Here is a 27,957-nt window from a genome sequence, read left to right on the forward strand (position 1 = left end):
GACCAAGAAGGATGAGTTTAAAACACCCAACCAAATGGAGATCTTGTTTTCAAAGCGAGATCCAAATGGTAAATTACCGTTTTTGTTACAGATACGCATTACTGTCAACTTGAAAAAATATATACTAAAACACCAAATATATTACTAACAGCTATCTGTGGATATTATTTCACATAAGTACCTTTAATCTGTTAAATTTAACAGGAAATATAACTACAATGTTAGAATAACTGAGTAGCGCTCTAGCGGAAACACTCCGTACAAAGTTGCTGCACGCAGTTTCAGTTATCACCGCTAGGATCGCGTGTTTCAGTAAACTGCAAGTAGTTTCAACTAGCGCTGCTAGAGATCGTTAGCTGCAGTATCTGAAATAATAAGTTGGCGGTGGCGCCAAACGTCAATCAATGTGTTTTCAAAAATATAATGAAATTTAGAAGTCTATTATGTAGATCAAATATTTTACTTGTAAAGATTCTTCTTTATGGTGATTTACTTTCATAAAAGTAAATTATATGCTACGCTCGAATTTGATATTCGAAATTTATTACTACTAGTAACGGTATGTTTATAATGGTAAAATCAAATTAGTTACGGCAAAAATATTATATATGTCTACTTGTTCAATTTTCAATAGTGTTAGAGATATGCTATACAACTTAGCTAATTAATTTACTTATCTATATAAAGCTGGTAAAATATATTTTGTATCACAGATTTTAAGAGGGTGTCCCGGAAGCATTATTCCTTACTCGTATTCGTATAGCCGCGTTTTTTTCAAAATGAGATTTTTAGTTTTTGAAATTTTGAATATGATAATTTGACTTGTCTATGGTCCAGGAATAATACCTGAAAAAGTTAGTAGAGAGTTCCGAGACACCCTGTACAATTCAACTGAACAACGATCAATTTTTGATCGGAATACCATTTAGTATACATAGGTACGTGGATACTCAATGATAATACTGTACAAAATAACAAACATGTTGGTGGGGGAAAAGTTCTTGTATCGCATGCCTCGCCATTATAATTGACACGATCTTATAACAAACGGCTTTTCCTTTCCACCACAGGGTAGTTTAGCTGGACAACGGTCAATCGACAATTAGGCCCCCTTCACACTGGGCCACCATGGTGGTGACACCGGTGGCGACACCATGGTGGCTACGTTACATTAACATTGATTTAAATGGGAAATCTTCACACTGGGCTTTGGTGGCGCGTCTGGCCGCGCGACCAGAAATGCGGTGGCTCGGGGTTGCGATTTTCAGAGACACCAGTCTGGTGGCGCCACCACGTCGTACCATGGTTTCTTATCGGACTGTTCACATTGGAGCGACTGGCAGCGCCACCAGTCACTACCAGCGGGCATTACTCAGTATACTAGTTTACTAATCTTTTGAAGTTGTTAAGGTAATAAATATGGGGAAACGATTTTATTGATATAACAAAATGTATAGGTATTTCATTTACATCTTTTCGTCATTGCAATGTATACATTGAGTCAAGGTATTACAGTGTTATTAATAAATGGTATATTAACTATGTTTTTATTTAATTTTCCACAACGTTAGTAGCAGTTTCTCTTTTGGAGATATTTAATCTTTCAGACGTCCCAGAAGCTCATCAAAACTTAAAACACTCATTCTTGAGTAAGTAGTAATTGTGAAACGTGTCAGGGTTATTTCTAAGGTCTTGGTAGTGAATGAAAAAAGTCTCTCTGGTACTTATATCTCATAAAAACGGATGATCAAAAAATAAGTTTTTTTCTTATGTTTTCACAATTTCAAAAAAATATATACGCTAAGCAACTGCCTCTTCGACGTCCAACTGTGAGCTTTGTGGCTGCAGCTGCACTGGTGGCTGAGCTGGTGGTCCATGCACATTTTGACTGGCCACCAGTGTCACCACCGGTGTCGCCACCATGGTGGCCCAGTGTGAAGAGGCCCTTACGATCTTCCGGCTTACTAGTTACCACAGATAGATGTCCGACCTTCAAGGCCTGGACTTAAGACATTTTTGTTTACAGATAAATAAATTAAGAAAACTCCAAAAGATTAAATGTTTAAATACAATTAATTCTGATACAAAGAAACTACCAGGCTGTAATAATTGAATGTTAATACATGGACGGATGTTTCTATGTGAAAAAACTGCCAAGGACTAAATTAACCTAAAACACATCTAATTACAATGTTTACTTCAATGCATACGTCACAGGCCTGCGCTTTTGGGGCCGAATTTGTTGTCAGGAGGGTGACGGCTCCTGGACGGCTGCACCGGCCCAGCTGTCCCTTGGTGGGGGGGGGGGAGGGGGTGTATTCAAATTTAGCAGCGGCACGGGTCGCGGGGCAGTCGAATGTCACAAACACCAACGGATATGTAAACCTCAATTAAACTACCTGTTCGACATCAATGACGTGTGTTTGTCAAGGCGACGAAAAAGTGGGGAGAAAGGGAAAGGGTTCAGAGGTCTTTCAACTCAAGATACAATACTTGAAGGGTAGAACCTTTGGATTTAGTGAAATGGGAATGTATCATCGATTATTCTTAGTTGAAGAGCTAGTTTCTTTAAGTGATAGTGAAATGCTTTTACTCAAGGTCTACTACATCTCCCTAGGCTATTACTAAAACTATTGAATACAGTACTGTACTCCCTAGAATGCCACTGTAAACGCCCTAAAAGTAGCAGTAGCAACCTATGTGGCGCTAAGGTAAAAGTTAATACAGTACAGTCTTAAAGAGTGTAATAAAACATATTCAAAAGCAAAAGTGTCTGTTTTAGTGAGACCTTTTACACATTGAAAAACACAAAAACAGTCATGAGGATTTTTGGGTTATTTTTTAAGAATTGATCGACGTTATGTTTTAAATAGTAAACGTATAATCATGTAATAACGTTGTGTCTATTCTAGTGCGGTTAAAAAAATATTTAAAGATTCGCTAACAGTTTTATCTAAAGAAATTCCAAAAAAAAATTGTTGAGACAATTTGTTTTTTAATCTTAGAAAAAAAAAATGAATTAGGGTTTATAAATACATATTCTAACTTTCTGCATTCTTTACTTGACCTTAAAAGTTGCTGTTATTTATTTTTTATTTATTTATTCTTATCAACGGATACACCATTTACAAAATATGTGTTTTAAGCACATGAGCAGAATGAAATGATAACAAAAAAATAACAAGATAAGTTACATAATGACCATGAAACAAAGCAGCATTGCAACAAAAAATAATAACAACAATAATAAAAACAACAACGTGACAAAAATTACAGATAATAACATTAACAAAGTATTGTACAGATAATAACAAGAAAAAATGTAATATTAATTTGGACCTAAGAAAAAGCATATATATTTTGAAAGTAACAACAACAAATATCTCCTCAAGATTTAACAAAATATAAACTATGATGACATTAAGTTCTACGTGAAAAAATTACAACAAACAACAATAAATCTATGAATGAATAACAAGAATGAAAGAGATTTAGGAAAAACAAACAAACATCAGCTACAAACAGGCATAACAAAGATAATGTTGGAGCATTTTCTTCTGATGGAAGACAACTGTTCGTTGAAGAAGTCAACTTGTGTTATGTTTTAGCACATAAACCAAACCACCACACAACAATACAATTTATAATATGAAAGCGCTCTCTTGAATCTTCGGTTTTGGTTTTACATTTTAGCATAGACTAAGGAATGTCAGTGCCGATACCATAGATAAGAGAAGGATACTTCTTTTGTTTATGGTATAGTGCTAGCGTCAGTGGTGTTTACATTAGTAAATTCAATAGGGGAAACACTTTTACCAATAATATTTTACGATATCACCCACATAAAATAATAGCATGTAACCCTCATTCTTCAGAAAATGAACCCTGCATATTTTCGCCAAATATTCTCACATCTTAAACTTCCACTTGGTTGGTTTATTGGTTGGTTAGGTGAGACATAAAATAAGAGTATAGCGATAAGAATGAACGTATGTAAACTATGAGTTATATGGTTAATAATTTGTGAATCCTTTAACCAGCGTTAACAAATGCAGTATGTTTTCCCGTGGCAGTAAAATATTTTGAGATGTCATAATTTTTTTTCGGACATCGTCTTTGGTAGGTTTGTAATTTTGGTTTAGGGCTGAGAACACTATCAAACGATTAAAGTCATTCTTATCAGGGTTTAAACTATTGTCAAATTGTTTTATGTTGTAAACTTGGCCTATACAGTTTATAAGTTAAGGTATACAGTCTATAAGTTATAGTAGTACGTTTTCTGTGCTACAGGTGACTTATAGGTAGGCCTATATATAGTCAATGGCAGTAGCCCACAGTGAAGAAGGTTTCTTACTCATTACATTCAAATCTATGACTCTCTGGTTTTAATTTCCATAAAAAATTAATTCTCATGAGTAAAGTGCTTATTTTGTTGAGGTATTTACTAGTCACTTCGACTTCACACTTAACTTTCTTCTATTAGCAAAAAAAAATACAACGGTAAAAGCGTACACTAATATGAAATAAATGAAGTAACATAATTATATTTTCAATCGGTTAAGAACTAAGCTGACAATTACGAAGATCCTATTTGCATTAGCGCGTGGCGGACAGGTAGAACTCTTATAGAACACTTTATAAGAATACATTTGAAGACAGTGGTTTTGGTTTGTCATGATAACATAGTCATGTTAAATGTATTTTACTTCAGAAAAATACAGTTAGTGTATTGTGTTAAGAAGGCGGCAAAAATACTCTGCCTGAATACGACTGCTATAGCCAATGATAGAGCAAAATTTTACCGTAGGCTAAACCACGAAATTTACCATCACATTAAAGTCTTTTTGTGTTTACTCCGTTGTATGATTTACTGGGAAATCGATTTACTTTTGCCCTAAACGAGAGGTGCAAAGCCTTCAAGGACTTGGCCGTAGGAGGAGTTCCTGGAGAGAAATGTCTTCATTAATGCGTCAGCAGCCGCGCTATTGTTCCTTCAACACCTGATAAAGAGCGATCGATTGTGTCTGTCAGGTGTGGCATCTTGCGTTTATGAAATAGAACAATTATTTATATAGGTGCTTAAACAAATACCTTGTTGGCTGTAAGGTCACGAATTGACGAGTGACTTTCTTAAACTGCTCCGATGCAACCTATAGAGTAAAGGTTGATGTTTCATTGATAGTAAGGTGTTTAGGTAATTTTATACCCTTACTTCTTACCATTCGACATACTCCCTAGATTTATTGCCCCTGTGGATAAGCTGACGAACAGTGCGCCCCCCCCCCCCCCGCGACGTCCCGTGCGGTGCGTCCTCTTTATTTCATGACTTGTACGTTATTTTATTTCACAAAGTGTAGGGCCTATTAAATTATGACGAAATAAACAAATAATGTATAAATTCTGGTGGTAATAGTCAAGGTGTAAAGTGGACTATGTAATTGTAACATTTTTGGTTTTACAGATACGCCATTGATATTTTGTGACCACCTTTTTTGTAAAGGATCGCTCCAAACCGGTCTTGAAATGTTGAACTTTTGTTGGTAAGCATCATTAATCGATAGACCAATGACGAATAACATCTGAGTGCGGTAAAGATGTTGCTTGAGATGATAGCCAATGACGAATGACATATGAGTGCGGTAAAGATGTTGCTTGAGATGATAGCCCAATGACGAATGACATCTGAGTGCGGTAAAGTTGCTTGGGATTGAACAGACAACCTTCAGCTTGGAAGGCTAGCACAGAAACACTCGGATATATATGTATAAGTATAGCAGAGCTGTCTTTAATGTTGAGTAACGCACTCAAGCTTTACCGGATATACGTCCATAATATACGTCCACCAAAAACAAGCTTCTGAACAATTGCAATAAGACCAGTAAAGTATAATAAGTCGACATTTCTTGCAGTATCCTAAATACATGTTTATCCCAAGAAGAACCTTAATAAACTGGTGTGTGTATCAATGCACTATCCCAAACAGAGCTGTGAAAAGTAAACTGTGACCTACAATTGACGATGATCCTACAACGATTTTAATTTTAATTTCTCCAAAGCACCCAATTATGATAACCCTTTAAGAGACCGTCTTCAATTTACGTAACACGTTTATAGTAATTTTAAACCCCTCCCACCCCCCCCAGTAACGCTATATAATGCAAGCCCCCCGACTAACAGTAACGCTGTCTAAAAACTTTTATACTTGGTTGAGGTATGAACTCTTGGTAAAGTTTTCTCCTGACCTCATAAAATGGGTTTAATTGGTTTTGTCATCCACAATAACAAACATTTCGAGAACAAATTTTACAGTTTATTTGAGCACAATATCCAAACAGATTAACGTTTACAACAAAACTTATTTGGAAAAAATCAGCAATTGTATACTAAACACTTTTGTGTCTTTTTACTGTGACACTTCTGAACAAAATTAACATTACGGTAATCAAACAGAAAAAAATTCAGATTGGCAAGTCGTTTCGGAACTAGAATATCAGTTCTAGACAAAAAAAGTCAATACAAAATTTACTATAAATTGGTGACTATACCTGAGATACAAACTGGATTGCAAAAATGCAGGTATTTACACCTATTTATAGTATTTAAATATTAAATGCAATTAGGAGGCTAAAATTCAATATAATGAATACAAAATTTAAACTGATATTTCAATTATTTTTACAAAATAGACTGTTTCTGAGGTTATCATTATGTTACTTTGAAAAAGTTATTTGTTTAGTGCGTATTACCGTAACTATTGTATCTTGAAAACCCCCTCCCCTATCTTCGTAACGCTAAGCCTAACCCATAGATCTCTATGAGGCCCTCCCCTCTCTCCATGAGCGTTACATAATATGTGGACAGCCCCGAAACAACTTCGAATGTTAAAATGTATCTTGTTAAATGTTTCAAAACTCCTTTTATGGTCTCTTTATCAACGAAATAAGAAATACAATCGAAAAATCAACTTTCCTCAAACAAAGCTGAATAAACACTAAATTAATTGTTGATTTAAAAGACCAATAAATCCGCGGATCAGCAAGTTGCGAGGGAGGCATTAACAACATCTCACCACCCCTGATCAAAGGCTGAAAAAAGCCTAGTGGGTGGGGTGGGGGTTAGGGGGAGAAGCCCTCCGTGGCAGCTGCGTCGCGCCGTTACGTAGGGGGGAGGCTAGCTTAGCCTAAATATACTATATAGCAGTCACTGCCAGCGCGCCGAGTGAGTCAGATCGTCAACTGTACTACACAGTACACAGTAGTGAGTAGCAGTCGACGCTCGGAGTGCTTGCCGCGACTTTACCGCAAGTTTTCACACAAGTGAACGTGCTCTAGCTATGTAGATAGACCCCTGGAGTCACACGTATACAGTTTAAAGTGCTTTTAACCTATAAAATGCTGATGCCCGGTGCTCTAGGATCCACGGACAGCATGTTGGGAACCGCCGATGGTCTGGTTGGGAGTCTGGCTAGTTTGACCACCCCTACGGGAACTACCCAGCAGAAAGACACTACTTGGACGAAACTGTTTGTCGGAGGGTTGCCGTACCACACGACAGATAAGTCGCTGCGAGAACACTTCTCTGTGTTCGGTGATATCGAGGAGGCGGTGGTCATCACTGACAGACAGACCGGCAAGAGCAGAGGATATGGATTTGTAAGTTTCAATCTTTTTCTACTATGTAAACTAGTAAAATGTTTGAAGGTACGGACGATATGAGCTATGGTAATTCTCAAGCAATATTACTGCTGAAATTAGATTGGTTGCGCAACTTCATGAAACAAGCTTACTGGATACACTGCGGGCGAATTAATGTTTTCAAAACAATGTGTTACGGTTATTTCGCAATAGGAAAGATTGGTGAGCTCATAATTAGTTGTAACCTACCAATAAATTAGTTCTAGAAACAAAAAATGTAAGTCAAGTTAAATTCAAACAAACATTGTTTGCAATCCCCTATCCGTCTTTGATGTTAACGGTGTTTTACTTTGACCCCACAATGTTTGGATTTTATTTATGTTCTTGATTACGTTCCTTGATGTAATCTCTATTTTAATGAGATAATTATTTTCTCTATTCACCAGACAGGTTTTATTAAAGTCGGTTTGTAATATGTAACCCCTACATTTTTCACTGAACATTATTTTCGCGGGGTATCGCCAATAGTTCACCGCCATGATACCGCGCTCCGCGCTACTGTCTGTGCTGTTGTAGAGTGGAAGGAAGACGCGCCAAAAATAACCTAGCTGCACTTCCATTCCCATTGCACAGCTGTTGACTGTGTGTGTGAGTCAAAATCCTTGAATTGCACAATTTTGAGAAATAAATGTTTTAAGGGTGACTTTTTGTATTGATCATTTTTGCACCATGATATTTTTACAGAGTCCCAAGGTTTCAAGTTTTTACTACCACCTCAATGCACCTTTCTATGTCAAACTAGCACATATTTTATATTAAACTTCTGCTTTCTACATCAAATTCAGTAGATTGAAATTCATAAAAACTGGCAGGATGGTTGTAATCAGTTCCATTGTTGACAGTTGTGGTTGTTGCCAAAGCGCTCATGAACTTGTATGCAAATTGTCACCTTGGCCACAGGATATGACGTTGAATTCAGTTTTCACAACACTTTTTGGTTAAGGTTAAATTACAATTCGGTCTATTTAAGAGTTTAAGGGACATTTATCAATTTTAAGAGTTTTTTAGCCTATTTGAGCTTAAATGTTCTTCAAACCAATTGAAAGTTGTATCGTGTCTTCAACTTGTACTAATAATTAATTATTTCTATAGACTACCACGATGACGTTGACACGGTTTACATGTACAATATGTTATCTTTCGACATAAGAAAACATCAGTGTGTGTTCATTGTGCATTTTTGTGATTTTATTGATCTAGAAATTATCTGTTTGAGAGAGAATTTAGGTTTCTCGCTCTGACAAATTATTCGCTGAGTGTAGACAGGGGTCGTCATAAGGGGAGTGTTGCCCGAGCACTCGAAAAATTCTCGCATACCGTATTTACACGAAGATTTTTTCCATCTCCATCATATCCCATTAGCTTGTTTCAAGACAGATTGGGGTTAGAGTATAACAATTAATCGTCAAGAGTAAACATGTAAGTTTTGTTGTCAGAATTAATCTGTATTGCAGTTCGACTAACATAGGAACCTATGCCCAGAATCATATAATTATTGTAAATGAAATGAACAGCTGGGGTTGCCCCATGGCTCCCTCCCCCCTGCTGTGTTCGGCGACCCGTAACCCCCCCCCCAGCGGTGTCCCACCGTGTGTCACTTCCTTTCTGCACGTCACATGTTCCCCCATATTCCATATACAACATATAGTAGTGCACAATCATTTTTGTGCTTAGTACGTATGTGATAGAAATAAATTCGTTAGGCTATATTTCTCTGTACCAATTCCTTCCCTCATAACGTTGGGGTAATAAGTTTGTGAAATGTTATGTAGACTGTCGGTGTAAATTAAATATAACAAAGGACAGGTTATTGTAGAGTTATAGTTCAGCGAAACACCACCTGGGATTGTATACACAACTTGGGAGATGGGGGAAATTTACCAATTCCAAAGCCCAGAGTAAAGAGCCCAAACACAAAACTAAAGTACAAAATACGGAATCCCAAATTAGGCTTATTGGTAGGCTAACACCTTTTGGTTAAATAAGAAAAAGGTCTTTCCATTTGGTGACATATGGGCCTAGGTACTTCTTTTTCTTCTGTGATGAACCACAAGATTTTTTGTGTGTTCATTTTTGTACAATGAAAACGAAAACATACAATTCCTAATTAATTAACATCGTGTTTTAGAATACAGTAAGTAGAATATAATAACTTATTCTATCAATTATGGGCTGTAGCTAATCATCAGTGGTCAATCGCAACTCGCTACAGGCTACATCGAAAATGCATTAGTGGACAAAGATTATTGACACTATTCCATCTTCTACATGGGACTTAGAGGATCTTTTGTTTTAAAATTGATAGGTACCTACCAAACTAACATAAACTAAATAATATTAACATAATCGATCCAGTAGAAATGAATCTACAGTTCTACTGGATCGATTTTTGTTACCTAATGTTTCGTTGGAAAGCTTAATTCTAGAATATTTGTAAATAATTATGAAAGTTCCAACCAGTAGAACTGTAGGTTTAGTTGTGCAAAGTTAAAAATCTAAATCATTATTTTCTTGCCACAATAAATTCGGAGGCTGCTTATAGTATATTACGTTACTAGTCCTGAAAATAAGTGTTTACCGGACGAGTGTGATGGTCGTTCCCGTGCGAGACGAAGTCGAGTACGGGATTACCATACGAGTCCGGTACCTACACACATTTAGGACGAGTTACGTACGATAATTTACGCCATACTACTAAATTCGTACAAATTCTTATATATTTCCACCAACTAAAGGACTGAAAATCACCAGTCATAACCAGGTTATGTTGTTGTAGGTTTGCGTACTACTGTAGGCCTACTGCAATGAGTTTTACCAGACACCAATCAGCTGATTATAGCTACTGTATTTAGGTGGCAATGAATGGTTATAAACAAAAACATAACCTGGTTATGACTGGTGATTTTCAGTCCTTTAGTTGGTGGAAATATATAAGAATTTGTACGAATTTAGTAGTATGGCGTAAATTATCGTACGTAACTCGTCCTAAATGTGTGTAGGTACCGGACTCGTATGGTAATCCCGTACTCGACTTCGTCTCGCACGGGAACGACCACACTCGTCCGGTAAACACTTATTTTCAGGACTAGTTTTAACGTAATATACTATTACACCATAGATCCAAACAAAAACTAACTTTCATAATCATTTGTAAATTGGAGTGAGCATTCCAAAGACTCATTAATTAATCAAATCGGTCCAGTAGAACTATAGATTTAGTTGTACAGTACAAAGATTTTTACGACTGAATAACTATACTACTGAGTAGATAAAAATATTGAAGCCCTATAGGTGAAACCCAGGAAGTTTGATACATCGATGGTGAAACCATTACTTAAAGGCTGCATAGCAGACGCACAGGCCTGATAAACAAAGACTTTATCCAGTTTTATTTCATGTGAAAGGTGAACATCAGGCATCAGCACAGTACACGGTTGCTGATCAGATAAACATGCGATAATCGCAGTATCGCGAACACAGCTGTTTCCCAGTTGCTGTTTCCATGAGACCCACATCCCACATGCAGTTTTGCGGACAGCCGAGAGGCCGGATTTCCGCTGGATGGTTTACAAAAAGTGTGACTATGTACAATGTGACCTGAATGTGTCTTGTACTGTCTAGCCGTACAACAAAGCCATTAAATTTATGCAATCTCTTTATTTTAGCCGGTGAAATCAATCAACGAATCAACTGAATAAAGTCCGGAAATAAAATTCATTCTTTTAGTTTTTGAAGTTTTTTTTCAAACTGTTTTCTTCCCGTGGCCAGGTCGGGTTGGTTTACGAATCCATTCAAAGCATTATCTATATTTGCCCACATTAAATATGTTTAGTAGTTTAGTCAAAATAAAGTCTTTACAGTACGTTCTATCGTTCATGAATTCCAAACCTATCTTTATCGCTTTGATTGAAGTGGATTTAGGAGAAATATTTACGTAGACCTGTGGAGGTTTCCGTCTTGTTCTCAATTAAGAAACCCATATTGGGCTCGGTTCTCGGGCTTTCAAAATTAACCTTGTCAAGAGAATTTTATGATTGACACAGGTGGTACTAACTAGTTTACTAACACTACCTTTGCTAACTACCTGTACAGTACTAACTTAAGCGTTGCATTCGAGAACATCCGATCCAGAAGGGAGTCCAGTTTCTTAAACCCTAAAAGTATTTTTTCCCCTTGGGGTTAAACCAACAAACATTCGGAACTTTATATATATAACGTCTAGGGTTAATCTAATTATTCGTATCCACGACATCACAACTATTGACAAATAAGCATTTGCCTTGAACACAAAACCGTGGCAAACAGTGTGGAAGAATTTAAGAAGTAGTACAACGGTAGCAAGACTAGCAAGTAGCTCCAATGGATGGGTCGGCGTAGATATGTTATCACTTGCGACCGTTATATTATGATAAAGCTTCCCTCAGAAACACTTACACTTGTCCCACTAACTCAACAGGTGTAGACGTGAGTTGATTGTGATAATTACATTGTAACTTGTCTGTTTTAATCACTCCATTATTGCAATCAATGTCCTCTTTATTTAAGGATCAGAATACAGTAATACGATTTTTGGAATATCGACTCAAATGAACGGTTCTTGCATTGCTAGTCTTTTTGCCATCAATAATAACCACATTTTCTCAGAAAGTCGATATCCATACTTCACACGTCTTCTTTTTAAATAGCGAAATTAATACTTTTTTTAATACTTTTCGATGAAATGGCGACCATACAAAGTAAGGTATTTTAAGCCAAGATTAAACAAATTTAAATGGGAGAAATCGTTAGCCTGACGTTTTTGTGAAAAAGTAACAAGTCCTTCCAAATGTAATACTTTTCTGAATTTAAATTAAATTGTTTTGAATATCAGTGTTTAAAAACATATGTAAACTTTGCCTTCATCATGTTCATGACGAATTACAGTATGTCTATATTTTAATTGCCGGTCTATACAAAATGCAATCTTATCGCCACAATCCGGACTATTCTTGAGTTGAAATTAAAAGAGCCGGGCGGCGCTAGACAAGTAATCCAGCAGTCTTGTTCATGTTCAAGGGCTACGGTTGATTACTTCTTTTGTCTCGAGGCCGCTTCATCCCCTAAACAAAACTGCCATCAGAAAAGCGAAAAGCGGTCTTTGGACTCTCTTGCCTCTAGCATGTCAAGAGATAACGTTTTAGTCATAAGACGCTATTTAATATTCACACCACATTTTGTGCTCATTAATTGTAAAGTATATATTTTATACGATCGCTCCGTTTAGACGGTATAGAGTTTTGTTCAGAAGGATTTCATCGCGAAAATCTTAATACTGTAGTATAAATTATTCTCAACACTAATGTGCTACACACGAAATTGTTATTAGTAGTTAGATTCTTTTGTTGACATTCTGTTGAAGTCAATACATAGACGAAGTAGTGGAATTACTTCATCTATGCAGAAGAAAATAACTGTCAAGACACATTTTAACCTTTACCTTTATATACTAAATTAATTTAATTTGTACCTTTACTTCATGTCTATACTATACCTATGTTTCTCAAATCTCAAAAAAATAATTTGTTCATAAATATTTCTGGAGTATGTAACCTCTCGGGATTTTTTTTGTCACAATTTTATTTACAATCTGTTCATTTTAAACGGTTGTTTGGCCGTCGATCTAATCTCTTTTCTCATCTCTCGATGACATGGTTGTCTTCATACCAATGCTTCATATCAACAATAGTCAGTGTTTTACCTCATGTACCTGTTAAGTAAATAGATCACCATTCAGAACCAACACAAGTACTGGCAGCATATTAAAAACCTCATTGTATGGTCGTTAGCTGAAACGAGAATATAGTTAATATTCAATGGAGTGTGTTGGATCTGTGGTTACAATTACAATTCTATAACACTAAATACAACTTTAAAACTATTCTTTACTTTCTCCCCCATGCATATAGGCTTTATGGAGAAGGTTTTTGTAAAAATTATAGAGTTTTTGGGTTGAAATATCCGTGTAAGTCCCTGGACGAAAAAAGTAGCTTTTGAAGTACCTAATGCCCATAAAATAACGGAAAAATATAATTTCACTAAAAATGGTTTTTAGGTTATTGCAATTTTTTTTATTTTATTCCCCATAGGTACTCCCTCCTTTGTTTTTTTACTCACGACCATTTAATGTCAAGCTATTGGGAGAAGTGTGTTAGTCTGCTAATACAGTTCATTATTAATTAGCAATAATACAGTAGTTGGTGACATTACCGCTACATACGTGTAGCCCAACGATTGTGAACCTGTCAAATGACCTCTTTAATGTGATGCTAATCCTATGACGATAGTACACCCCTGACATTGTCCCTACATTTCCGGTCAAAAGATAACAGTGTCGCCAACCTATCGCAGGGAAGGGAAGGGAAATTATCTTATCTTCCCCTTTGACCCGACACACCTGTTCGTTCCCAGGCTGCCTCATTGATAACGAGTTCAAAGGTTATCTTTTCAGTTTCAGCCCCTAAGTCTGTTTAGACTTTCAAATCGTCTGGTTAATGTTCTTGTGACGGTTCGTATTTCAATGTGGTATTTCTTTATGTTTATTTACTTGGTTGGTTAAACAGATTTTTATGTGAGTTTAAAATCAATATTTTCTATCCCCGATATGTAACATGTAATTTCTTGGTGTTGAAACATTAAATAAAATATTTACACAATTTAAAATAACACGGTACCTAAATCAATAACTAAAAACTAAACTAGTAAAGCACATTGTTTCAGTTTACCTACTTCAACAGTTTTATAATACAGTAGGCTATGCACTTTTAGTTGCTTTAAACACATTGTTTTTAACAATGAACTTTACCTACTATAGAATACTCTGTATCCACTAATAATATTTAATACATTTTCAATCCATAGTTTGTTTACAATAATCACTGAATAAAAACGAGTCTTTATGTTTTCTGTTCCCCTTACTGATTGTGAGTACAATGGCCATGTGTAAGGAGCCATTTTCTCTTGATCTGAGCTGAAACTTAATAATTATCGTATACAAGTATGTAAGGTATAATGTATATAAGGCGATCACACTTATTTTTGTGTATGTCTTTTCTTGGGAGATATTTTCAACAAACGTACAGTCAGGCCATAATACTACCAGTCAGAAATAAAAATCCATTTTGTGAATTGTGCGATTTTAACCCCACTAAACGGTATAAGATATACAATGGTGCACTCAAGATGAAAATTCAAAAAGATTCCAGATAAAAGTAGTATTGTATCTATGTTTTGACCTGATTAAAACGTAAATATTGTTCATGACATATTTATTCATTGTGACAACTATCTGGGCGGTCCATGTGAAGGCATATTAGGTTAACGCGTGTGCATGGAATAATTAACCGTCCCATGCATTGTTGATGATAGTCGCATGACGTGGGGGAAATTTAACGCCCTTCGGTTGGCACCACTGGCGAATAAACACGTTTAAGTGTCGCGTGGACATCAATTTGGGGGAAATTGCTGTCACCTTTTACAGCCTGGTTGTTGAGTTTTATAAATACTGTCGCTAATTAAATATAGGAACAGTGAAAATTGAAACTAAACTAAAATGCATGTAACTTTTTATGAAGTGTAGTATTTTTACAGGTTCACTAGTTTATGTATCTTATCCAGCATGGTTTGTTTAACAAATAACTATGGTTTGACGTTCTAAATAGAATTTATATTTCGGTACCGGTATCTTGATTTAATATCGTTCATATACAAATTCTTTAATTGGGGTTGGTTTCTTATAGAATATTACAAGGTTAAACTTTAATTAGGCCAATGATGATTTTTAAACCATATTTTATATACTACCACATTGAAATTGTTAGTGATTGTTAACTTTTCAAGACTTTTAAATCTTTTATTCCATCTTAAAGCGAGCATAGAAGGTGTACAATGGCGCATTTCAACCTTATTTCAACCCACACGAATGGAGATGAGTGTGGGACGAATGATATGTCTTGTGTAGCTTTGTTGCTGAAAATTAGTTGTGTCTGACCGCCATGGACTAAGTTATTTGTAAAAGCATTATTATTTAATTTAAGTTATTTTGTTTATAAAAAATGGTGTTTTCTAAGTAAACGTACAGAAAACCAATTTCATTTTTTGCGGGTTTCTTACCTTGAAGCACTGCCAATAGAGTAACCTACTGTATATTGGTACTGTACTACTGAATTGCTTGTTCTTGAAGGCTATCGATTAGTTTCTGTAACTTTTTACTTTTACTTTTCTAAGTCAAACTTTGAGGTTATGTATTTCAGTCTTGTTTTATTAGACCTACCACAAGATTCTCCCCAATGTTAGCCAGGCGTTTATTATGCAAATGTAAGTGTACCGAAGCCTAGTCATAGCCGGAGCTGCTCGTTCCCCTCCCCTGTGTACCAGGGGTTGATAGCAATTTCCACCCCCTCATAACACGTCGGGTTGGAGTTCGCTGTGCTACTCAAATCATTGAACGAAGACTTCTAACAGAAACGAGGGAAATTGTTTAATTATAGACCCAAACAATTATTTGGAAGCCATTAAAAACGCCTTCGTACTTCCAAGATTGAGTTAACACACGTTACGTTGTTTTAAGCATTTATACATCACGGTTTTGTTATTTTTCTTCACGAAGATGGTGGTACATACAATAGCGTATTATACTCGTACTAAAAATTGGCTGTGACGTTGGTGTTCGATTTGCAATATTCCCGCCTAATTTAAATTCAGGTTTATCACTGTTTCAGTGAAAAATACTACCAACAACAGTAATACTCATTGAAGGCCGCTGGAGCGATTTCGAATTTTAAAACATAATTAAAAATGCATCTGAAAAATGTAGTTTACTATTGTGAGATAGGATTCGTAGCCAAGGCATAATAATTTATGCCGATTGTAGGAATGGGTGTGTTACCATGCGTAGCTTTGTTACTAGCTAAGATCAGCTGTTTAGTCACTACAGTTTGGGACAGCTGGATCCAATTAGAAAATCGGGTAGACTTTCGTATCGGTTGGCACAAACAACCAAGTGAAAATATTGATCGATACATCGATTATTCGATGTATCGTTTGGTTAGTTAGGCAATGTTAACCTAACCAAACGATGTATCGAAAGAAACAACCGAATAATCGATATTTTCATTCGGTTGTTTGACGGATACGGAAGTCTACCCGGAAAATCACCAAAAACACACAGACATGTATTCAAAAATTGAACCAGTTACCAACTATTTTACCGTTCAGAAGTCAATGTGAACTATTCGAGTGTTCATCTGATTGCACAAGGTGTTTTGTGTTCTTGACGAAATTATTATAAAAAGACTCAGCTGATGAGTGAGTTGGCGACCGTCAACTCCAGTGAGTGACGTAGACGAGTGACAGTTGACACCGAGTACAGTTTCTCGGGGTTGAATCTATTTCCATCCCTCACCGTTATGTGACCTTGTAAGTTGTACTCTCACCATCTAATGACTACTGATGCGATCTAAACAGTTCCTTGAATTCATACAAGTTTCGAGGGAAAATAGTTGCTTAGGTTAAAAATTGTACGGAGCATCCATCAGACGTTCGCAGTTGAATTTGAGATTTTTTGCGTTGTAATTTGTGATGAAGTGGAAAGATTAGCTAAAACTGGTAGATATTTGTTTGCTTTCAGTTAATAGGGAATAAGCTATTACCCTAGACCCGGGACCGATTTTATTTTCAATTTGAGGTCCCCTTAGGCTAAAAACACCATCAGATTAAATTAATTTATATAGCCTATATGTCCGTTAGCGCGATAACTCGAGCAAAAATGATCCGATTTTGATGAAATTTGGTATAAGCGTGTAAACCTACGTATATTCGAAAGAGTTAGCGAACCAGCATGATCGGAATAAGGGAACGGGGGTTTATGGGGTGAAAATTGATTTGTCCAATTTCCCCCCCTAAAAACACCAAATTTCATAATTTCTCTCCAAACCATTTTCTAGAGCTTAAATAAAGAAGTTTTGTATTTCTTTAAGTTATTTACTTTCACATAGGCTACTTAATAACGATACAGTTTTGCCATTTTACGCCACGTAGCATGTGGTAATAATTGACGAATTAATTCATGACGTGTGTAAGCAAGTGCCAACATCAATCATCAATACTGTACATTTCTGAAACTGGCAGTTTTATCGCAATTAATGTTCTTAGTTGAAGATACAAAAAAAACATTTTTACATTTTTTTTACGTGCATTAAATCTTAGAAGAACCCCATCAATGAAACTGGTTGAAAAATGTATTCACGAAGGGATAAAGATTTGAGTTTCGCTCTTAAAATCACAATAAAACATGTCGTGTCATGTTTTATCACACAAATGATTGTATGGAGTTTACATTACCATTTAATGTGATGTGAATTGTGGCAATAATGTTATTTCCGGAAGAATATGACACGGTGTAACAAGAATTTGGAAGAATTTGGTTTACCATTTTGGATTAATAATAACCATGCTAATACTTGTATGTTGTTGTATATTGTGCATGACGTCCTTAATGTGTTGTATGTTGTAACTCTATACAATTTAATCTTCAAAGTATTATTCATCGTGTATTATTCATCGATATTAAGAACATTTAAATTCTATCTAATTTCAATTATTTATTGAATTTCTTAGTGTAGTACGCAACTCAGAGATCCTGAGGATAAACGGAATATTTTGTGTTATATGATCCATAAGCCAAATAAACGTTCGTATTTATGCGTATATCCTATGGATTCATTCTAGTATATAAAATCACCATACCATAACTGTCATAAATCTATCACTTGTATATCAATCTCAAAGAACGTTCGCTTCTCTATGACCAAACATATCATACTGTACACACAGTTGCCCTGTGTATGTGCATGGCCATGGCCGTGTTCCGTGCAGCTAGGGGCCCCAGGGACTCTGTCACGGGGGTTGGTGAATGACCTCGGCACATCTGCCCTTAGCTTTGCATTCAACCCCCTTCCCCACTAAACCAGGAACGAATAAAAAACATCGCACTGCCATTGGCTGCAATCTGTCGTTTTATTGGTGACAGATCGCCTTTAAAGTATCTTTTTCCTCGACATGGTTTATATGTTATGTTCTATATGATTTTATTTTATTTTACAGAAAATGTTGCAGAAAATGTATCTATTAAAATATATTAAATGATTATCACCGTCAAGTTGCTATATCATACGTCGTATCTCGGGGTATGATATAGCAACTTGACAGTGATAATCTTAATATAGTTTTATTAAATCGCAGGATAAAGATTTACAGTATTTTCTGTAGTCAAATGCACTGTGGGGATTCACTCCTGCGGGTTGAAACGATATTGAGTTTATCCTTTAAATTCTTTGTTTCAAATTTATCTGCCAACTGGGACGACAACATCAAACTTAAGCGAAAACTAATTAGGCCTACTTGATTTTTTTTGTGATCAAAGTTTACCAGGATATTACACAGTCAGATATAAAACAAAACAAAGTAGTTGCAGCACTCTCTAAATAGTTCTAACCATAGAAAATTTCAACTTTGAAATTTACTAATTTACCAGCAATTTTTAATCCACGTTTAAGCCTATTACATAAAGTACTTCTTCAAAACTAAATTTTAATGAAACACACACTGAACATGTTAAACTCATTTCTTCAACGTATTTAATTGAGATATTGTAATCAGCAAGAAAACAAGGCGGCGTGATATAAAGGAAACAGGGAGAGGGAGATAGGCGATATTGCGAGGGTGGCACTCCCCCCCTCCCTCCCCCCTACCATTGTTGTCAGCCTGTTAGGTAAACAGCTGACTAGGATATCTGGTACACTCTGATTAGAGTAACATTGACCTGTCCTTTATTTGCGATTTTGCTGTCACCGCTGGATGTTGCAACGATAAGGGTGGACTTTCGATATTCACAAGTAACAAGTGTTGTTTAGGTTTCAAGGCATCGAATATTATATTTCAGATGTAAAACTCTACAAAATAGTGTAAAACCACAGAGAAGTAAGGGATAACGCAACAATAATGTCTGTATCCATAATCCCTTCGATTTAAACAAAATGTTAGCAGGGTAAAAGCGAAAAATGTACTACTGTAAATACAGTACACTAGAAATGGAGCTACAAATTGCATTTTAAAGATCTAAAGAAGTCAATTTCTTTAGCTCTGGGGAAAATTACACTCTATAGACACTCGATCTATTGAATCTCAGATCAAAACACGAAATGTGAGTGTGCAGCAAACCTGCAGAATAAGTCATTTTCAATTTGCCTAATTGGGTATTTACTTAAATACTACTTAGTCAGATTTATTCCCAATTTTTATTATGTTTAACGAGTACATAACATGTTTACTTCTACATAGAAAAATCGTTTGTATTTTGTACGTGAATAGTGTAGTATGAAATGTATAGATTTGACCAATTTGATAACAATATATCCATAAACAAGCAAACCACAATAGTTTACTTTTATTAATAATCTTAATCGTTTGACAACGTTTTAATATACACAACTATTTTTCTGTACTCGGTTGTAATGAGAATTTGTCAAATTTAACTAGTCTCTTAAACATACAAAACTGACATGCGCAAATTTGCACAAACATTTATGGTTATCCTTGCCAGAATTCCCCTTACTCATAGTATGTTTCAGCAAGTAATTCCTTAGTTTGTCCAAATTGTTTCCACACGCGTCACTTCGCAATAACAATAACAAGTTAATTAGCATTTTGATATCGGTGCTACAAGACATATCGGTTGGCTAACATGGTTGGCTTGTTATTGCAGAACTCTGCTACAGGCTACATTCTACATAGAGTTCAGATATCAGCTACATGCAACGACAGGTTACAACTGAACACCTGTGTGTGTACAAGTGCGCTGTAGAGGGCATGCCCCTCTACTGTTCAGTCCGCATTTTATTTGCTCGTTTTGTGTTCGGTTGATATGTATTTTTTGTTATGTATTGTTAAGAAAACCATTGCGAAAAAACATTATAACATAAAATGTGTGATGTAGCACAACAATGAACTTGCTCTTCCGTAATTACACAGAAGAGAATCGCTTCGGTGTAAACAAGTCATCCAAAGCTGTCAAGAATCTTGAACAGTTGCGTCGTAGAATACTCCCTCCTTATTGGAAGTTTACTTCGCATATAATATAGTCCTAAGCTCAAGGAAAATTTGGTTTTGTAGTTCTTCGGGGGAATCGGGGCTCTTTTGCTTCTAGTGTGACACTAACTGAGGTTAAAAGAAATAAATTCTTAATATTTCTAGTTTTCTTCTATACTACCATTGACTATTGAAATAGTCAAAGATACTCCTTTGTGTACTGTGAAGCACCCTCTTGTGCCCAAACTGATCAAAATGACTCGTGCAAAATGTCATATTTAAATTGAACATTTCGGGATTGTAAATTTGATGCTGTAATTAGTTTTGTGATTTTGACTGATATGTGGATATGTAGTCAGTGAAAATAAATTACCGTTACTTGAATTCTGATTTTATTCCATTGTAAAAACGACCCCTGAGAAACTACTCGATGGACAGCTTCGCTCAGTTTCAGACCATCAAATTATACAGAATTATCTCGATCGGAGCATCGGACTGGCGACCAAAACCACCGATCCACTCATAGTTTACTCTACAAAATCAAATCAATTGGTTCACGATAGGGCCGATCATTATATTAAACTATAAAACTTAACAAACTTAAAAACTTCATCCTAGATGAATGTATGGCGTTAAACGAGGCCATTTTCTACTCTAACCTCTACTGGAATAAGATTTTGTGACAACTTAGTCGTTAAATACTTTGATATCAAGAGCCAATAAGGGACAGATTCACTTTCACAGCTCTTGTCCAATATATCGACCGTCTATGAGAGCCTTCTATACTCTCTCGGCACGTTCCTACATTGATTGCTGAAGCTCTCCCACCATGGGACATTGGGGAGAGAGGATGAGCCTCATATGGCTTTAGTTTGTATACAATCGGTAGTGCCAATACTGTATAGCAACACCAACGACAGTGGAAATCGCGTAATAGTGTAGTACGATACACTAAAATGTATTGTATTTTCTACAGACCCAAGATTTAGATTTTTTTTCCCAAGATTGTTCACCAATTCCGGTATTCGATACGGATTATAAACCCACATTTTCTCTTTATTACAACCGATGTATCCTAGTTTAGTATTATACGAAGTATTTTCTTATCGACGATGACCACAACTATTTCATGCTCGAAATAAATTAAATTCTTTGCATAGAGTTTAGGAAGTGTTGCATACCGTGATAACAATTCAGGTAATACTTTGAATTTTTAAAAGATACGTCGGAAATTCTAAAATCGGTTATCTTTAATTTAATTTCAACTGAAAAAACTTGAAATGTTTCAAGATTGTTCAATATGTTGATGAATAATGTAATAAAACCGTTATATATAATCATTGAGTATTGGATTGTACCAATAGTCAAGGATATAATTAATCAACCCGTTACTAAGCGAATTTACAACATCTCTGGGATATTTGTAATCTTATTGCAATTAAAACATAGTTTGTATCATGTGAGCATCTTTGTATTTAGTTTTAAATTAGACGGCAAACTATCTATTTTATCTATCTCATATGTGAAAAAAATTTATGCATGTAAGGCAATTTTATTATATGCATTTGCGTTTCCGAAATTCTTTCCGCTGTGATCCAACTCAAAAGAAACTCGTATATTTTGAATTCCCACCCCACAAGAAAAAAATATTGATCGAGTTTTCTCGACCAGTAGGGACGTGTAGGTGTTTAGTATTTGTTAATTGGATGATCTTTTATAATTTTGCCAGTTTTTAAATCAGATCCAAGTTGAATAAAATACGTACGGTATATACTTGGGTAGCCACATAAATATAGATAAAAAATAAAATCCAACCATTGGCTATATATTCCAACTCAAACATATATCTTAACCATGTAATTTCCCTTTTTTGAAAACTTGACGATTAAGAAAATGTGTCGCGGGGCCGGCTCAGCCTCTGCCCACTTTCTATTGATTCTTGCAACTTAGACTTGGGCTTTTGTTCGCTCAAGAATTGAAGTCGTGTCTTAATGGCCTGTTAATGTTTCTTGCAATTTCAAAAGTGTGCATTTTCATTCTTGTTGCCTTTACAACTTCGTCACTTCCACAAAAATTCGAAATATATTCGAGGATCAAGTGATTGTTACATATCGACTTGATGTTTCATTGTCTCTTTAAAGACATTTTGCAAGTAAAAATGAACAAAATTGCTTAAAACTGCATATTATGACAAGGCTTTTCATACATTTACTTAGCCATTAATTCATAACATTATAAAATTTCAAAAACATTATTCACCCTTTTAAGAAACTTTGCATCTTATTTCCTTAAACTTATTGTCCTATAACTAAATACTCAAGACAGAACGTCAAAAGAACTTTAAAAGCATTCAAACTGGAAATACGCTTTGATAATAATCTTTGATAAATAAAGTAGTACTGTAATACATTTGGTGGGACCTAATAATATAAATAAATGAGTGCCGTACTCAAGAGGCAATTTAATTTAGAATAAGCAAATATATTACGTGTCGTTGAGAATAAGCCATCTAAATGTCTTAACATGTTATGGAACTCCACAGAAACATAATATATCTTCTTCTCCAAGCCTCTTCAGACACCTTTCATTGATTAGACACCAAATTATTTTAATGTATTATCGCACTCACATATCTCATGATGCCACTGAGTCGTCGGTGAAGGTAAAGTGGTATATTGTAAATTATTGTTTCTCATATCATATAAAAACTACAATAATCAACTGCTTGAGACTAGACCGGTGGAACTGACAACATGTCAGTATTAATGGATAGGATCGAAAATGAAATGGGGGAATACAGGAGGGTTCTCAAGGACCAAGGGCGAGGGGTATGTTGTTATTGCTGTAATTTCGTCCGATATTACATAGACTTTTTCATTCGTTTTACGTTGAGTTTATGGAACATAACAATTTTTATTATTGAAAGATTCTGAAAATACGAGAAATCCTGTTAACAAAATCTAGTTTCAAACTGTGTTGGGACCAGGTGCTCTCTGGTTGGGACGAACGAACTAAAGAGGCGTTTTAGGTGTAGAAACCCCATAGAATATATTTTACTGCTGAAAAAGATGGAGATGTAGACAGTATCAGGTCAATCAGGTCAGGCCTGGTTTTACCTTTCATTTTCCGCCGATTCCTATGAGCATAGATAAAAACTCATTATAAAATCTATAATGATATTTTTCTTATATCTACGAAACTATTATTCCGTGGATTTTAAACAAAAATTTAATTAATTCTCATGCAGTAATTTTTTCCCTAATTACATTACTTTATTTGTACTCTTCAATCAATTACAATGAATAATGCTATTCTATTTACAATGATTACCGTAGGTGATTTCAATACTGTGGATGACAGAGCGTGGGGTAGGTTGGCAGCACTACATTCCGCCCGACGGAAAACGCAGTTGCATAAAAGGGTTCCATTTGAACCTATGTAAAAACACGCTCCACGAAACGCTGAAACTCGGCGGAGTCTAAGTCCTCCGTCGGCCTCCGACGGAATTCTGAAACGCGACGGAGATTCCGTCGTGCATAAAAGGGTCCCATTTGATCCCATGTTAAAACACTCACCGACGGAAAGCCCGATAGATTCTGATAGATTCCGCCCGACGGAAAACGCCGTGCATAAAAGAGGCCTATGCTATGAGTAAAGACCTCGACTTTGAATAGTGCAAGGGAAGTTTCCTTCTATTAAAATGAACCCTTTATGATATATGTTTCCTCTCGGTTATGTTTGAGCACAGAAAACATACTACTACGTTTTCTGTGGTTTGAGTGGCCTGATGCTAACACATTGTTTCTCCCTACGTTAGGCTAGATATTATGCATTTTTGTGTCACTCCATAGTTGTTATTCCAGTAGACAAGCAACAATTTACGAAATTCGTTGTTAAATTTTGATAAAATGATTTTAAAATATAAATAACAAGGGAAAATTACTTAAACAAAATCCCTCTATACACAACACGTAAAAGTACTTGAATCATAAATTATTTTCAGTGAAAAGATAATTAAATGGACGTACAATTGAGTGGTTGTAACCTATGGTTATAATGACCAATGCAGACAGCGAGCAGGTGGACTGGTGGACAGCACAATCAGTGCCTAGACAAGGGCTAGGGGTGTGTGTATGATAGCGAGGGCTCTAGGGAGGGGTTGTCAAGCCTGGAACTTTTAGATGACTCACCCCCTACCCCCTACCCCCTACTCAATAGGGTGATTACAACTGTTACGTCACAATACATAGGCTGCAACTGTTCATAAACGCTAGATAGCTTATTTGAGCCAGAGGTAACTATTGAAACTTGGCATATGTTAAGGATATGTAAATGAGAAAAATTGTATAACGTTACGATTCGAAGGAAACCAACCTAACCTAACTTGACCTGACCTATCCTAACCTAGCCTTTTAACCTAACCTAACCTGATCTGACCTAACCTGTGTCTGAATTTAGAGTCCAGTCCTTCAAGACCTAACCGAATCTACCACTTACAACTCACCTAACGTAACGATTCATCTACACCACTCGCTTTGCAAATTATAGTAGCGGAGGCTCTTCAGTAATAAAACTCTCCTACTACTCTCTTCTCTGAAAGACCCAATTCTAAGTTACAGTATAATACAAACAAAATGCATATTTTCAACTCATCCTCCATGAACTCAAGTTACATAAATTTAGTTTATTTCACCCATGTCCACTTCGAATACACATGAGAGACAAGTAGTTGTCTCTATGACATCACCGTTATAAACCAGAAACATAGATGTCTGCGGTCCGCCGATAAGCTCTGTGCTGATAAGCAAACGGTCGCTGGCTGATTACAAATTTAAAATTATTTAGCTTGAAATTCATCGTTGTATTTCTCCGGACACTTTCATTGTTTGTAATTCTCGCCCCAGTTGAGGTATTGATTGTTATTCAGTTCCGGATTATTATCGTCTAGTTTTCGCGCCTATTGAGTCCGTCCAATTTAAAATAATGGGTCTCGACATAATCTTGTTGGTTGCACATCGATTGGGATATTTATAGTTTTGAATTAGAACTTGTCATAAATTTTCATTCTTCATTGTCTTTAAAAACTTAATTATTGTGGAGAAATTAAGGTGCTCTTTACCACCGGCTACGTCTAGCAAAAACCATAAATGGATTGACAGCATTTACATCCATACAATTACTGTACACTTGGTTTAAAGTTGAAGACTTAACCAGGCTGTTTTTCTGATCACTCATTTCTGTCCCTCCTTTTCCTGTCGTCCTATCCGATTACTATACTCTGAGTGATGGGACCTGGCTCCTGACCCTTTGTCTTTCTGGAGACTGGCCAATGGTATATTAAGTTCAATCCCAGGTGGATGGATCAGGAGACATGTTCCATCATACCTACTATAGTCAGTGTGCCTATCAACACACCTCTGACACTTCATATAGCACCAAAGCCCAAAGACCAAAGCTATGATTATGTTTCTTCTTCCTTTTCCACAACACTACAGTCCCTCTTGTATTTATGTGCACTGTTGTGACTCGTGTTCTGTTTCCAGGTGATCATGGGAGACCGACCCGCAGCCGAGAGAGCGTGCAAGGATCCCAACCCCATCATCGACGGCAGAAAAGCCAATGTCAACCTAGCCATCCTGGGGGCGAAGCCCCGGGGCAACGTTCAACCAGGTCAGAGCTTTGGTTGTGACATTTCATGTAGGTATTACTTCTTGTGCTCTTTATATTATTCCCAAGGATGATCTGTATTGAGTTTTCCGCCGGGCTTTCCTATGTTTGGGTAGCTTAATTAATTGACATAAATAAAACTCGACTGATTGCCTTGAGGTCGCGAGTTATATCATGAGGAGTTTATCAGTCGCATTTTGAGAAGTTTTGAACCACCCCTGTCATTCATGTTGTTGACAGCAGATCTTGCTCCACCTCCATACAAGAAATCTCCCTCCCCACACTTGTGTTTTATTCATACTTTGGTTAAAATTTCTTTAGTAGTGAGCCCATCTCATTGTAGTGTACTGTATTGCCATTGACTATTAGATACTGAAGTTGTATTAATAGTCAAAGGTATTACCAATTGAAATAGATACGCAACTTGACGTATTTTTACCCAAGTATGACAGAAGGAACAGTGTATGAAATGATCTGTGTAGTGCTAGAGCTATGATAAGATTTAATTATTTATTTAGCCAACCAAGATCATGATTTATCAAAAGCTCAATGATCAATAACAGTTGGGTCTAGTTTCGAAGCATCAAAAGGCATAAGTACTGACTTTTCTCAAGACACGACGACGTCTTCTTGATTAATATGTGAGCACTAAAACCACTTACTGAATGTTATGTCGTAGCGGTCCTATTATAGACTACTCAATTCTTCTTTGTTAGACCGTTTATGGTTATTACAGAATGTACAACTGAAACACCGCAAGCTTCGTCAGTTTCCTAGTCCAACTACAGCTGTTTCAGTCCAGGGTCGTGACTATAGAGTATAGATTGTCAGTTGGCATTGTACATATTTAGGTAAACTCGCCGTATGCTGTAGCACGCCCGCTACTCCAAGGTTAAACTTGTTACGGTTTTTAAGATAAACTAGACAAAAAGCCGTTTACACTCGTCAAAGTGGTTTTACACTGTTCATGGCATTATCATTTCCCGCGTTTTTATTCCTCTTTAATAGCGCTTGTTTACAAAGGTTACGTTGTTGTATACGAAAGGTATTTTGTGAACTTTGTTTCACTTGTGACATATCTTTGGACTTTTTCCAAAAGTGGGGTGTAACATGGGGTATTAATAAATAATATCTATGATGGAGAATTTTTTTAATACTCTGACCGTCTTATCTCCCATAGACGGCGTCCTGACGTGGTTGGGCCTAGTTTTGTTTACAAACTTTTAATCTGATCACAGTCTATAATTTTAGTCAATTATCTGTTTCCCCGGAAGCATATTGAACATTTATGCAAACAGAAGGAAAATACGAAAAAAAGGGAAGGTAAAATCTTAGCTTGGTACTTGAATCTTTTGGGGATTATCAGGGACAACTTGACAGATTCACTTTCTCTCACTCTCGTGTGAAACCTTTGCTGAATAAAACCTAAATAAACAACTTTGCTCTTTTCTATTCTTTCCCGTGGTAAATAGAA

General features: G+C 36.1%; 1 protein-coding gene across 2 annotated transcripts in view; it reads left to right on the forward strand.

Annotated features, from left to right (window-relative positions):
• The first annotated feature begins 7,218 nt into the window (after positions 1–7,218).
• LOC128989726 (RNA-binding protein 24-B-like) overlaps positions 7,219–27,957 on the forward strand; it is a 67,152-nt gene continuing 46,413 nt past the window's right edge. Inside the window, exons 1-2 of one of the 2 annotated variants that reach the window (XM_054411742.1) lie at positions 7,219–7,652; positions 26,360–26,513. In XM_054411742.1, coding sequence (XP_054267717.1) covers positions 7,392–7,652; positions 26,360–26,513 — 415 coding nt within the window. In that variant the 5' untranslated portion in view covers positions 7,219–7,391. The remainder of the gene's footprint in view (positions 7,653–26,359; positions 26,514–27,957) is intronic. The other variant, XM_054411743.1, reaches the window with a different exon arrangement.

This window comes from Macrosteles quadrilineatus, unplaced genomic scaffold (assembly GCF_028750875.1).
Source record: "Macrosteles quadrilineatus isolate MER2022 unplaced genomic scaffold, UCM_ALF_1.0 Scaffold_3__2_contigs__length_128488019, whole genome shotgun sequence".
Taxonomy (NCBI): Eukaryota; Metazoa; Arthropoda; class Insecta; order Hemiptera; family Cicadellidae; genus Macrosteles; species Macrosteles quadrilineatus.